Source organism: Fusarium oxysporum, chromosome I (assembly GCF_013085055.1).
Source record: "Fusarium oxysporum Fo47 chromosome I, complete sequence".
Classification (NCBI taxonomy): domain Eukaryota; kingdom Fungi; phylum Ascomycota; class Sordariomycetes; order Hypocreales; family Nectriaceae; genus Fusarium; species Fusarium oxysporum.
Window position 1 is genome coordinate 3,531,091 of NC_072840.1, and position 11,680 is coordinate 3,542,770.

The following is an 11,680-nucleotide window of genomic DNA, read 5'->3' on the forward strand; positions in this document are numbered from 1 at the left end:
GTACTTATGATAGGGCGCCCAACACATTGGTTTCACTGGTAAGGGCCCCGCTAGAGGTAAAGGTACAGAGCCCATCATGACAACCCAACGCCACAAATCAAGCCGTTTGCGCGCCACAACCGATGAGGTCAAATTTGCGCTAACGATTTATTACGACATCCATCGGGAAAACGCCTTCCAAAGCTATACTTGCCAGGAACGACCATCTATTTTTTATCAGTAAAATTTCCTGTCTCGGATTCATTCATTTCAGTGCACTCCTACATACCTTCTTTCTCCGGACCTTTGTTCTTCAGTGCCCTAAAAGCATGCGACACTCTGTTACTTCTCCCGCCGTGCGCGACCTTTCTCGGCTTTGTGTCCGGTGTCAACTCCGAGTTCGCCGAGCTTCAACTCTTGTGCCATCGCATCGACCGTCTGTAGCAGCGACGCCCACACGACATCATGTAGCTCTCGGAGTGGCGGTTCGGGGCCCAGCAACGAACAGAGCTCATGCCCGCGCCGTATCTAGTGCCGCGCAGGCCGAGCAAGAACCGGCCTCGTCCGGTGCACCACCCTCGACACATTATGACCTCTTCCCTGAGACGCTTCCCGATGGTCCTCCTCCGGCAGGACACTTTCCCATCGATACTCGCGCTTTGCGCCGTGAGTTTCTCCGTCTGCAAGCCCGGGCTCATCCGGATATGCATCCTGCTCAGGACAAAGCTCGTGCCGAGGCCATGTCAGCGCTCATAAATGAGGCTTATAAGACGCTTTCTAACCCTCTTCTGCGAGCACAATATCTACTCTCTCTTCGAGGTGTCGACGTCGCCAACGATGAGACCCTCAAGGTGGAAGAGCCAGAACTGTTAATGCTTGTGCTTGAGGCGCGCGAGGAGATTGAGGATGCCGAGCACGAGGAGGATCTAGACGAACCTCGTGCCGCGAACGATGCACGCATTGCGGAGAGTGAACAGGTACTCGAGCGCGCGTTTCAGCATGATGATATCGAGGCTGCGAAACATGAGGCTGTGCGTCTGCGCTATTGGGTCAATATCAAGGAAAGTTTGGATAACTGGGAGAGGGGCCATCATGTTGTGCTGCAGCATTAAATAGACAGAAACGAAAAAGTCCTGGTGGCATTGCTTGGGTATCACCCAGGTTCTCTTGACATGATAGATAAGATAAATATGTGACCAGACTTGACCGATGTATCATGAGCGCTGCTTTGAAGATACTCGCATGGTTTTAATTGACGATAGCATCTTATAATGGGAGTGGATTCAGGCCTGGAGCTTCCTCTTGGAGTGATGTGTTAAGCAAGTTTTTCGCATTCGACTAGGGAGTGGATTGCTGTTCATCAATCTTAGATCGAAGATATGCAACATGCTGCAGGGGTTTGGGACTTTTCTTCGTCCTGCAACCTCGAGATGACCGATGACCTCGAAGGCGAGTTGCCTGGCACTGACTTCACGGTACTGGTGACCCTCTTTGTATATCATTGTATGAATATCTCCAGAGTTGGATAATAGATCCTGATTTCCTACTGAAATCAATGGCTGGAACTTCGTACAAGAAACAACTTCAGCTCAAAGCTAATCTTCATCCTCAATAATAATTATTGTTATTTGTTGGTACAGGCAGTAACAACTTTATCATGATTTGACTTTCATCATATATCCAAACGCTAGGGTTCCCACCTATGCGCCAGCAAATTATATAGCATACCCATCATATCCCATACACTCATACGCCTATGCAATACACACGCCTCTACGTACACCAGCTTATCTTTGGTAGGCTGGCAGCTGCTCTCCATCGGCATGCCTCGAAGTCCCAGAAGGTCCCGCACTAGATCCGTAACCTGGAAAATCATCATAATCATCCACCACTGGGGCACTTGGAGCGCTTGCTTCCGCATCAGCTTCCACCTCCCTCGATGGGCCTTCGTCCGCTCGTCGTTGCATGTCCTCAGGAACATCTGGCGGCGCACTGGCCTCGTTCAAAAGCCGTTGACGTTCGAGTTCCTGTTTGTCTTCAACAACCCCTGGGAGAAGCACTGTTGGCAAGTCAACATCGTCTTCTGAAGGGGCCGAAGGTCCCGCATCAGGGGCACTTGGAGCGTTGGGAGCACTTGGAACAAAGCCACCACCAAGATCAGGAACACGGGGCGTATCCTCGGCATCATATATATCTTCGTCATCATGACTTGTTGATGGGCCCGCTTCCGGCGGTTGGCTTGGTAAAAGTCGTGTTTCTGCTTGCCTAATCCTCTCCTTCTCGGAAAGATTGTTCTGATTCAGTATCTCCGGAGGTGGGATGTATGAAGGCGCGGCAGGAGAATGAACAGGGCCGCTTAAATTTGACCCAGCAACGTCTTGAGGCCAGAGCGACGGGTGTTGCACCGGAACCAGTCGTGAATATGGCTGCGGAGGATGAGAAGGGATCGTTGGAAGTCGGCTCCCATTGGCCTGTGATGGAAAATAACCACCAGGCGAGAGTGGCGTGCTGTTCGAGTATGGCTCAAGGGGAGGATCGTCGGCGTAATTTGGTTCTTGGCCTAGGACCTCTTCTTCGTCGCTTTCAAGAATCTGTACGCTTCGCGAAGTGGGCGAAGCTCTCGACTTTTTCTTACCGCGAGATGAATCAGTTGTGCCAACGACTGTTTCCATCGATACCGCGATAACGCCCTTTTCATGGCGCATCTGAGAAGTGTCTGCAATATTAGCGCCTCTTCTTGGCCCGTATGTATGATTGTCTGCACTTCCATGGCCATAAGGTCCGAATCTGGCTGGGCCAGTTTGCATTTGATTTGACAGTCTCCCACCAAGGTCAACAACTACTTCAACCACATACTTGAAGCTGATCATCTCTCCAGGCACACCTTTAATTGTCGGAAAGGAGTCGTCAGGTAGCTTAACGGTCACGGTGACCGATGTTTGCATGGTGTTAGGGTCGATGATTAGTGGTGCTATGTTCTGGTCAAGGTCCTTACGGAATATGCTTGTAGAACTCGAAGATGTCAACGAAAGACCACCCAAACCGGTCCGAGATCGTGGAAACACATCCTCCTTATCAATGCGAGCCACATCGTCACGACTTAAAGTCTCGTCAAACAGAGCACTCGGTGGGTTGCTGTCGATTTTGCCTTGTCTGAGGAGTGTTACAATCACACCAGTCATGCTCTTCACCCTTTTAGTATGTTGAACCGTGACCCGCACGGAGACAGCATCACCCGGTAAGCAACCGCCCTTCAGCAGCTCAACTGTCGCGGTAATCGTCTTTTTATCAACTGCCTGTTGCTTAGCCGATGTGAGTGTCCCGACCTGGGACAGCGCGGCTTCCGGCCTACTCAAGCTTGTGCTGTTGCTGACGCCACTTTCGCCGCTGATTTCGCTTCGCATATCGCTCTGTATTGGACTTCTCGGATTCGTCACCTGCTCACGAAGGTCTTCTGTTGGTGTTTCCAAAGGATCTTGCTCCGAATTGAATTCGTTGATCTCGGAGGGAGCTGCAGTTGATTTGTCCATCACCATAGACTTTCTCCTACGATTTCGTTTCGATATCGGTTCCAAGAAGATGGTGCGCGGCCGAGGGACAGGCAGCAGTCCAACATCCACATCCTCTACTAATATAACTTTTCGCTCGCATGATGATGTTGGGGCAATCGATGTTGGTCGAGTTAGCGTGGCTGTTACCATATATGAAACGGTCCCTCGCTCGAACTGCATGGTAAATTAGTGACGAGAGAATAATTGAGGAAAGCAGTAAACCTACGTCAATACTGCTTGGAAGTCCTTTGTCAGGAAACAGTAGGTCGAACCCAAACTCGTATCTGCCAGGTTCCAGCCTCCCCTCGCCGCTTAATACCTGCTCGTCTTGGAAAAGGCTTGCGAGACCATTGCCGTGATATCGTGGGCGCGCCGAGTCCCCATTCTGCGGTAGTACGATACTTCCTTGCGCTTTTGCGACCGAAGTCGGATCTTTTAAGACACGGACATATCCGTGTAGCGATACGGTTAAATGAGTAATGCGAACAGGTTTTACGACGACTATGACGACAGCACCACGGACATTGTCGCCAGCACTGTATCGACGGTGTGGTTCCTCAGCACGAATATGAAAGTCGGTGATATTGCGATTCCGATTGCGCAAAGGGAGCGAGAGAGGGAGGCTCAGGCGCGAAAGAAATCTTGGGCGCGTAGAAGAGGTGGTAGATGCGGTGGGGGAGGTAGCCCGCGGGGCGGGAGAGGTCGCTGAGCCAGCAGACTCGGCAGGAGAAGATATCTCGAGGTTCGTAGGCGTATTTGGAACGTTAGAGTTCGTAGGACCAGGAGCTCCTGTGGGATTGGAGAGCGAGGGAGAAGATCTCGACCGGCGGCCCATTCCCAGACGTGGTGCCAAAGGCATAAGAAGGACCAGGATCCAAGGTCGAGAGCGACGTCGAGCTCAGAAAACCGACGTCGCAATCCTTGGAGCGAGAGCTCGCAGCCTCTTGCTCTGGATTATTTTTTAAGTCTTATCGGGAAGCCGTTGAATTATATGTATGCGGCGGGTACGACCGTTGAAGCAGAGGCGTTTCAATCTGTGGGCGCGTCGGCGGCGGTTGCGGCTGCGTGTTCTAAGCCTGCAGGAGGGGTACGAGAGGGTGCGAGATCGACATCCAAGAAATCGGCCGAGAATATGAAAAACAATAAACCCAATCAGAAATACAAATACTATACACTATAGATGAGTTGAGGCAGAAAATGTGACCTGAGTGAGCGAATGACGAATATTGGGTCGTGGAGGCGGAGATGGATGGCGGCGGTAGCGGCAGCAAGTAGAAGTGACGGACGATACTCAGTACCTACTGGGCACTAACTAGCACTGCCTTAGTACCTGTAAGCCAGCATGATAGAAGGTTTGCAATCGCGGGATGGACGGGAGGGGGTGAAAGAGCCAATTGGAAAGGTACCTTCCTAGCGGCTGCAGAGGTCCCCGTAGTGGTCCCTAGCGCCTCCCGAACGGTGTCGAGCAAGATGGAGAAACGGTTGGAGCTTGTTGGGATAAGAGCAACCATTTTCAGGCGCGGCGAAAACATGCGAAGTGGGCATGACTATGAAATCCTCAATGCAAAGCACATCCCCCGATTGAAGATGAAATTTCTGTCAATTGGGCATATGACTTGATCTCTCATATTAGTACAGTCATGTACGGCATCTCGAATCTGCCCTACCCAGATTGTCAGCCTGCAGATGCCAAGGCTTTGTAGAACATCGCACCGCCAAGAAAAGCTTGGTTAAAGTCTCGACGAGCTTGGCTCACATTTCCTGCCAAATGCCTGGGTCATGGATGGTAAAAAGTGACAGGTCTGGCGACTAGCGGAAACGGCCAGCTGAGTGCATTCTGTCGTCGAGGCTGCCAGAATCACAGCTGGACTACCGTTGCCCTGTGCTTTTACTACCTCCGAGTATCTGACTGTTTCCGGGCTGTCAGTTTTTATGCCATCATACAGAACGGACGCGAAACACAGCATTCTCTACCTGATGCAGTGTTCCTTGCCAACCACATCCATAGGATTAGTCTAACATGCGGCGCGGATGGATCCGGTGCAGACGCCACTGCTGGCCATGACGCGACAGACACGTTCCTTAGTGCAACCTTGTCGTGGGGTGAGGCCGACGAATCCTAGGTTGCAATATATGTAGAGATGCTTTTGATATCGTCAAAATAATGCAAGGGCACATTGCATCTGGCTAGGTAGGCTGACAGGGTTCTCGACTGTTATCGACTCTGCTAGACTCTATGAAATTTCCGCGAGTGTAAAAAGCTATGAGGTAACGAAAGGTCTATTCGACAAGGAGCCATGGCACTCAACCATTTCAATGAGGTGGTTTCCAATGTATTCCTTTGTTCTATGTTATCCATGCCTTTTTAACTTTCTAGTCTGTTCGTCACCCCCAACCAATTCTATGCTGCGGCTCAAACAAATCTCAAACTACAATTACATAGGTACATGGTATCATTATCCATCCAAAGAGTTCTGGAATCCCGCCCAGACCCATGCTACCGCCTGGCGCAGTATGATACAAGACAATGATGAAGAGTAATGAAAAGAACCCATCGTTAATAACTCAAGCCAAAACGCCATACAGTGCTATGCCATGATACCTTCCCGTTGAATGCTTTTTGCAGTCTAATCCAATGCTTCTCCACTCAAAATACTTTTTAGGATGCCTGCGCCAACGCCGTCGGCTACAGATTCGATCTCTTTTTCTACAACACAGCTCGTGATTCTCCGCTCATCTCCACTTGCGGCAAGAGTCTTGCGACCTCGCTTGCTGGGTGTTTGTGGTGCGGCAAGGCTTCCGGTCTTTCCATCGGATGCGTTGACTAACCCCAATGTTTCGAGACTGCCGGCAACCTCGCGGAATTCAGAGCTCGATAAAGGGTGCAAAACCGAATCGCGGGTACAGAGCTGACAGTAAGCATCGAATAAAGTCTTGATAGTTGGTGCCAAAAACTTCTTTTTGGAAGGTGTGGCGCCGTTGTTGGCCATCTTAGCGGCAGCCCGGGTTCGTTTCTCATAAGCTATCAAGGCACAGAGTGCTGCCTTCTGCTGGAGGTTAAGTGCCTTGAGTCGTTGTGTCGTTCCGTTGCTGAAAGCTGCTGCTGTGATTTTGTTCAGATGTCCGATCGATGCTCGGGGTGCAGTTTCTGCTGTGAGAGCCTTCAAAGAATTCGCCATTAGTTGAAACACGGTCTTTGAACCACCGGACGCGCCGTTGATGTTTTCCCCAAGAGGTCGTTTCGAAGGGGTCATCTGTAGAAGTTCCTCCCTCGCTTCTTCCTCGTACTTCTGACGCGTTTCGGTCTCAATCAAGTCAAGTGCACGGCGACAGATCTCGAAGGCTTTGCGAAGGTCCCCAGTCTGACTCGAAACCTTGCGGGAGCAGAGTTCAATAGCAGCAGGGTGAATGAATGGCACGTGACCCTCCTTTCCATCAGCAGGCATCAGGGACTTGAGTCGCATGGTGATAATGTTCTTGACCTGGGCTGCGGTATAGGGCAGGAATGGCAGAAGATCAGGCTTCAGGTTCTTGGCCTTGAGTCGAGGGAGGAAACGATCAGTTAAGTCCAGGGCGTTGGCAATACCGACAAGAACCAGGCATGAGTTCTTTTGTAGCGACCACTCAAACACGCGATACAGACTTTCCAGACCCATCGTTAAAATGTGGTCGATCTCGTCCAGGGTAACAAGATAGACGGTTGCCGACTGTGTCTTGGGCACGAACATAGCCTGCAAGCTCGAAATCGCATCTGCCTCGGAAGAGTCGAAACCTTGGCCAAGCGCGCCGAGAAGTGTGGTGTAGAGATCTTTAGAAGACTTGACACTCATGCAGTTGACATATGCAGACATGACACCTTTGCGGTTGGCAAACTGTCGAGTTATCTCGGTAATCATGGCACTTTTGCCCGTGCCTGGTGGACCGCTCACATAAAGGCAACCGTTAGGGGTAGGCGAAGAGCATCGTCCGAGGAATTCCATTAACTGGTTTCGTTCTGCATCTCGGCCGATAAGTTGGCCAGGCTCAGCTCCACGGGCAAACAATTGTCGTGCTGAATGGTAAATGGTTTGGATGGTGCTTGGTGAAAGTGGTGTTTGTGGTGTGAGTCGCTTGAAGAGTTTGCCTGCCGACATGACAGCATGCCGAGGCGTAGTAGGAGGTACTGAAAGTGCATCTCGATGCCGGGGTGTCGAGGGTGTAACAGGATTCTGCTTTGTGGATGCTTGTGAGGGAGACTTTCGGTTCCGGGCAGGTAGCTCGGCCAATATGTCGTTTTCTTCATCATCATCGAACGGGGAGTATGCAGGATCTTGGTTCTCGTCGTTGTATGAAACAGTCTTTGCAAGGCGGCGACTTCGTTTCGTAGGAGTAGCCACTGGGCAGGGCATGTCTTTAAATCATAATATTAGTAAAGCAAGGCTCTTGTTCCTTCCGCCAGAAGAGACTCACCAGTTTCATCAATGCCGCGGGCTCTCTTTCCTAGTGTTGCTCGAACCATGGCTATAATGGTTCCTTCCAACTTGTGTAGATATGCAGAGTTGTAAGCCGAGAGCACTTTCCAACAATTAGTGGTATAGGGTTGTGAAGGTCTGGAAGTTGCAAGAGGGGTGCTTGCCGAAAGCAACTGCAGGTTATGTCCTGCGTCGAATATTAAGAATGGAGCCCCATTACTCAGGGCGCTTCGCGCCACGATATGGCATAAGACGTGTTGAAGTCGCGTAGAAACGCGACCTGCGGGCCACGATCAATTAAACATGTGGCCAGTGCACTGAGACGCGGTTAAGTCAGCCACAATTCACCACTCTAACGCGTAAATCAAGCCCCAGACCCCTGAGAATCGCGGCTGGTCATTGGTCCGCTGATGTGATAATTGGATTGGATATCAATTTACGGTGGAGAGGGTAGCCTACTACAGAGTACAGGAGTACGTATTCGTTGCTTAGAGACCGAGTCACAAGAAATTTCCCCTTGTCTTATTTGAGTAGCCAGTTCGCTACCGAGAAGCATTGACAGGTCTACTTTGCATAGATTCATGGCATTTAATTCGATCGTGATGGAGCCATTTTATGCTCTGCATCTGAGTTTTGAATCTGTCAGCCCACTCTACACCTAATTAATGATCTGACAACTCCGGGCCTCGGCATTGGATACCTTCCCCCAAAAATGGATTACGTCATTGTCCTTCAGTCGTTGGATATTATCATGCAGCTGTGATACCTCTAAATTAATTTCTCTGCTCATCCCTCATCTACTGCCAACAAGATCGCCGACAGTAAAGTGCTCATCATGACTACATATATTCCCGCGCTCACACTGCCTGACGCGGTCTTCCTGAAGCCCGCCCTATCCGTCTTGCTGCCCATTGGCCTTGGGACAGCCGTTGGCTTCAGTGCCACTCGTGAGTTGACCTTCACGTCCATATCAATCGATCACTATTGACTAATTCATTGCCTGGCTTTAGAGACTCAGAAGACCTATCTTGCTCTCAAGAAACCTTCGGTTCAACCTCCGCCATGGCTGTTTGGCCCTGTCTGGACCGTCCTCTACGGGTGAGGATCGCCAGGCTAAGTCATTGACGTTCATAACTAACCCTTCTCAGTCTCATGGGTTATGCCGCCTACCGAGTTGCTGACATTGGTCTTTCTCCCTTCTCAAGCCCTGAGACTATCGTGAACACTCGACGTGCAATGACGCTCTACTCAATTCAACTCGGCCTCAACCTTATTTGGACCCCCCTCTTCTTCGGCTTGTATCGACCAATCGAGGCGTCGGTTGACATTGTGACCCTGCTCGGCGTCAACGGCTACCTTACTTACCTCTACAGTTCCATTGATTCTGTTGCTGCGTGGAGTCAAGTTCCCTACCTCGGCTGGCTCAGCTTTGCGACCTACCTATGCACTTCCATTGGTCATCTGAACAACTGGGACTTGAAGACCAAGGAGGTAAAGGACGAGTAAGCCCATCTTATGATGAATGCAGTTCTGCATAAGTCATGGGTATTGATCTACAACAAGGACTGTTATATGTTGTTGCGCTTGTGTTATTTCAAAGCCAAACTCGCTCTATCCCCTTAATATCAAAAGCATCGTCCTTGCTATCTTCTTTCGACCCCAGAGAGATACCCTCTATTGATGCTCCAATTCAATAATCGACATTATGTCGAACCAAAATTTGAACGCCATAGATGCTTGGACCAGTCGCTGCTATCCGTAGATAAAATTTCCTTTCCAAGTAATATTGAAACTCGATCTATCACACACATCATCTCGACCAGTTTTCTTTTCCGTTATCATCAAAGAGGAAAGTGCCGCTTCATCCCATCATAAACCATGAATATGAAGGCAGAGCTTGGCGCAGACCGGAGGCATGTAATACCACAGCCACGGTACATGCCTCGTATCCCATGTTGTTCCCAAAGTATCGCTCCCTCTTTCCAGAATGTTCGTCGTTGGCGTAGATCACTGACAGTCGAGGTTTGCATGCGTGATTTGATGGTGTCTGCAGGAAAGAAGAGGAAGTTGTATGACACACCCGCTGATGCGCCAGCAATCGCTTGCTGCCAGAAAGGCAAGGGTGTATCAAGAATTATCTGCTTCTCTGTTGCTGATGTCGCGGTCTTCGTCTTGAGCTGGTAGAACATGCTTGTTACTGTCTCCTTGGCACCAAACCAAGCAGAACCACCACCAGCCTCTCGAATCAGTGTACCAAGCTGACCATGCCAAAAGCCCCGAAGGCCTTCATGGCGGAAAACCTGCTTGATGACAGGTATAGGGCGGAGAGGAGGGCCGGCAGATCCATCAGCCGACATGGGAGCCTGAATCCTACACTTGACAAGCTCAATTGGAGTGAGGACAAACGAAGTGAAAGCTCCAGAAAATGCACCTGTCAGCCAGAGATATGGCAGTGAGAGTCCTTGTTCTCGGGAAACTAGGCTGCTTGTGAACAGTAATTCACGACCAAGACTCTCGAATAGAAATAGACTGCTTGTTTCTGCTGCAGCACCCACTAGGGGAGCTGTAATGCCACGATAGAGCCCCAGAACTCCATCACTTTTGATAGACTGCCGGAAGCAATCCAATGGACCAGAATATCTTAAGGGGAGATGATCGGGCTGACTCTGTAACCGCACTTTGACCGTATCGAACGGATACTCGATGTATTTGCCCACAGCGCCAGCAAACTGATAAAAGTCAGTATTCAAAGAACTGGCTCAAACGAAGACACATACCGATCCGCATAGTACGTCTTCAAATGCCTCCATAAGCGCCGTCTTTTCCTTGAGGGAGAAGTTGGGCGCATGGCCAGCAACCTCCACAGATACAGGGCTAGGCTCCATGGAAACGATGGCGCTAATCAAATGCGATCTCGAGAGAAGAATGTACGGGCGAAGAGAAACGACGTATAATGTTGAGCACCCTATTTAGGGTTGACAGCAAGTGTTGGAAAGCGGTGTCGTGGCTACCTAGTAAGTATTGTCAAAAAGCTTCGAAGGAGGGGCACTCCAGTGATATTATAAGCGATCGGAGGATGGGTCCAGTAAGGTAGTTAAGGTAAGGCAAGGTAGATACACAGACTAAGGCTGCAGTTTCGGGGTACTTGGTGCCTTTAAATTCGATGTATCGCCGAGCAGTATCCAGAAGCTACCCAGGTGGTTGACAAGTAGACAAATTTGAGATGTTTAGGGTGCGGGATGCATCGGATATAGCTGTGCTATGTGTCGCTGAAGCGCAGTCGCAGTCAGTGGAACAACCGCCGAAAGTCGGTAAACGAGGATTAGAAGGATATGATGTCCTCGCAGCTACAGGGCAAGCTGATCTGTCAAGGTGCAACGCAACTTTGTGGGCAATGCCTGTGACATATAATCGCTGCCCTGTGCTGCGAATTTGCAAGGTGAACCGTCACGCAGAGAGATGCTTGCTGTGAGAGTCGTTTTCGGGCATCAGGCCCCAAAGAGAAAATTCTCTATACATTTCAGCATGTGACATCAGATCGCCCGCTTTTCACAAAGATTCAACCAATCAGACTATAGTTTTCTTTATCAGATCGAACGTGCACACCTTGGAGCTGGATGTTTCAAGGGTTCCTTTACGTTCGTCTCGTATAATTGTGGTTCAACAGGGGACGAGGGGTTTTTCTCAATATCGTCTGAG

The 11,680-nt window shown here is 50.1% G+C and overlaps 5 protein-coding genes across 5 annotated transcripts; 2 read left to right on the forward strand and 3 right to left on the reverse strand.

Moving 5' to 3' along the window:
* Window positions 1–116: 116 nt before the first annotated feature.
* FOBCDRAFT_211970 (uncharacterized protein) lies at window positions 117–1,541 on the forward strand. The gene has a single exon (XM_031182265.3). The coding sequence runs from the start codon at window positions 309–311 to the stop codon at window positions 1,089–1,091; it is 783 nt and encodes a 260-aa protein (XP_031043033.2). The 5' UTR covers window positions 117–308; the 3' UTR covers window positions 1,092–1,541.
* On the reverse strand, window positions 1,539–4,835 carry FOBCDRAFT_211971 (or S-antigen, N-terminal domain-containing protein). The gene is made up of 2 exons (XM_031182266.3): window positions 3,757–4,835; window positions 1,539–3,704 (listed from the first exon to the last, which is right to left on the reverse strand). The coding sequence occupies exons 1-2, from the start codon at window positions 4,387–4,389 to the stop codon at window positions 1,767–1,769; spliced, it is 2,571 nt and encodes an 856-aa protein (XP_031043034.2). The 5' UTR covers window positions 4,390–4,835; the 3' UTR covers window positions 1,539–1,766.
* Window positions 4,836–5,752: 917 nt separating this feature from the next.
* Window positions 5,753–8,363, reverse strand: FOBCDRAFT_314199 (P-loop containing nucleoside triphosphate hydrolase protein). The gene is made up of 2 exons (XM_031182269.3): window positions 7,980–8,363; window positions 5,753–7,920 (listed from the first exon to the last, which is right to left on the reverse strand). The coding sequence occupies exons 1-2, from the start codon at window positions 8,026–8,028 to the stop codon at window positions 6,158–6,160; spliced, it is 1,812 nt and encodes a 603-aa protein (XP_031043037.2). The 5' UTR covers window positions 8,029–8,363; the 3' UTR covers window positions 5,753–6,157.
* Window positions 8,364–8,816: 453 nt separating this feature from the next.
* Window positions 8,817–9,487, forward strand: FOBCDRAFT_195147 (TspO/MBR-related protein; the record flags this gene model as incomplete). Its single annotated transcript, XM_031182271.2, has 3 exons — window positions 8,817–8,928; window positions 8,992–9,079; window positions 9,130–9,487. The coding sequence occupies 3 exons, from the start codon at window positions 8,817–8,819 to the stop codon at window positions 9,485–9,487; spliced, it is 558 nt and encodes a 185-aa protein (XP_031043039.2).
* A 167-nt stretch (window positions 9,488–9,654) lies between these two features.
* FOBCDRAFT_5183 (mitochondrial carrier domain-containing protein) lies at window positions 9,655–11,035 on the reverse strand. The gene is made up of 2 exons (XM_031182272.3): window positions 10,759–11,035; window positions 9,655–10,710 (listed from the first exon to the last, which is right to left on the reverse strand). The coding sequence occupies exons 1-2, from the start codon at window positions 10,864–10,866 to the stop codon at window positions 9,823–9,825; spliced, it is 996 nt and encodes a 331-aa protein (XP_031043040.2). The 5' UTR covers window positions 10,867–11,035; the 3' UTR covers window positions 9,655–9,822.
* Between the last annotated feature and the right edge of the window lie 645 nt (window positions 11,036–11,680).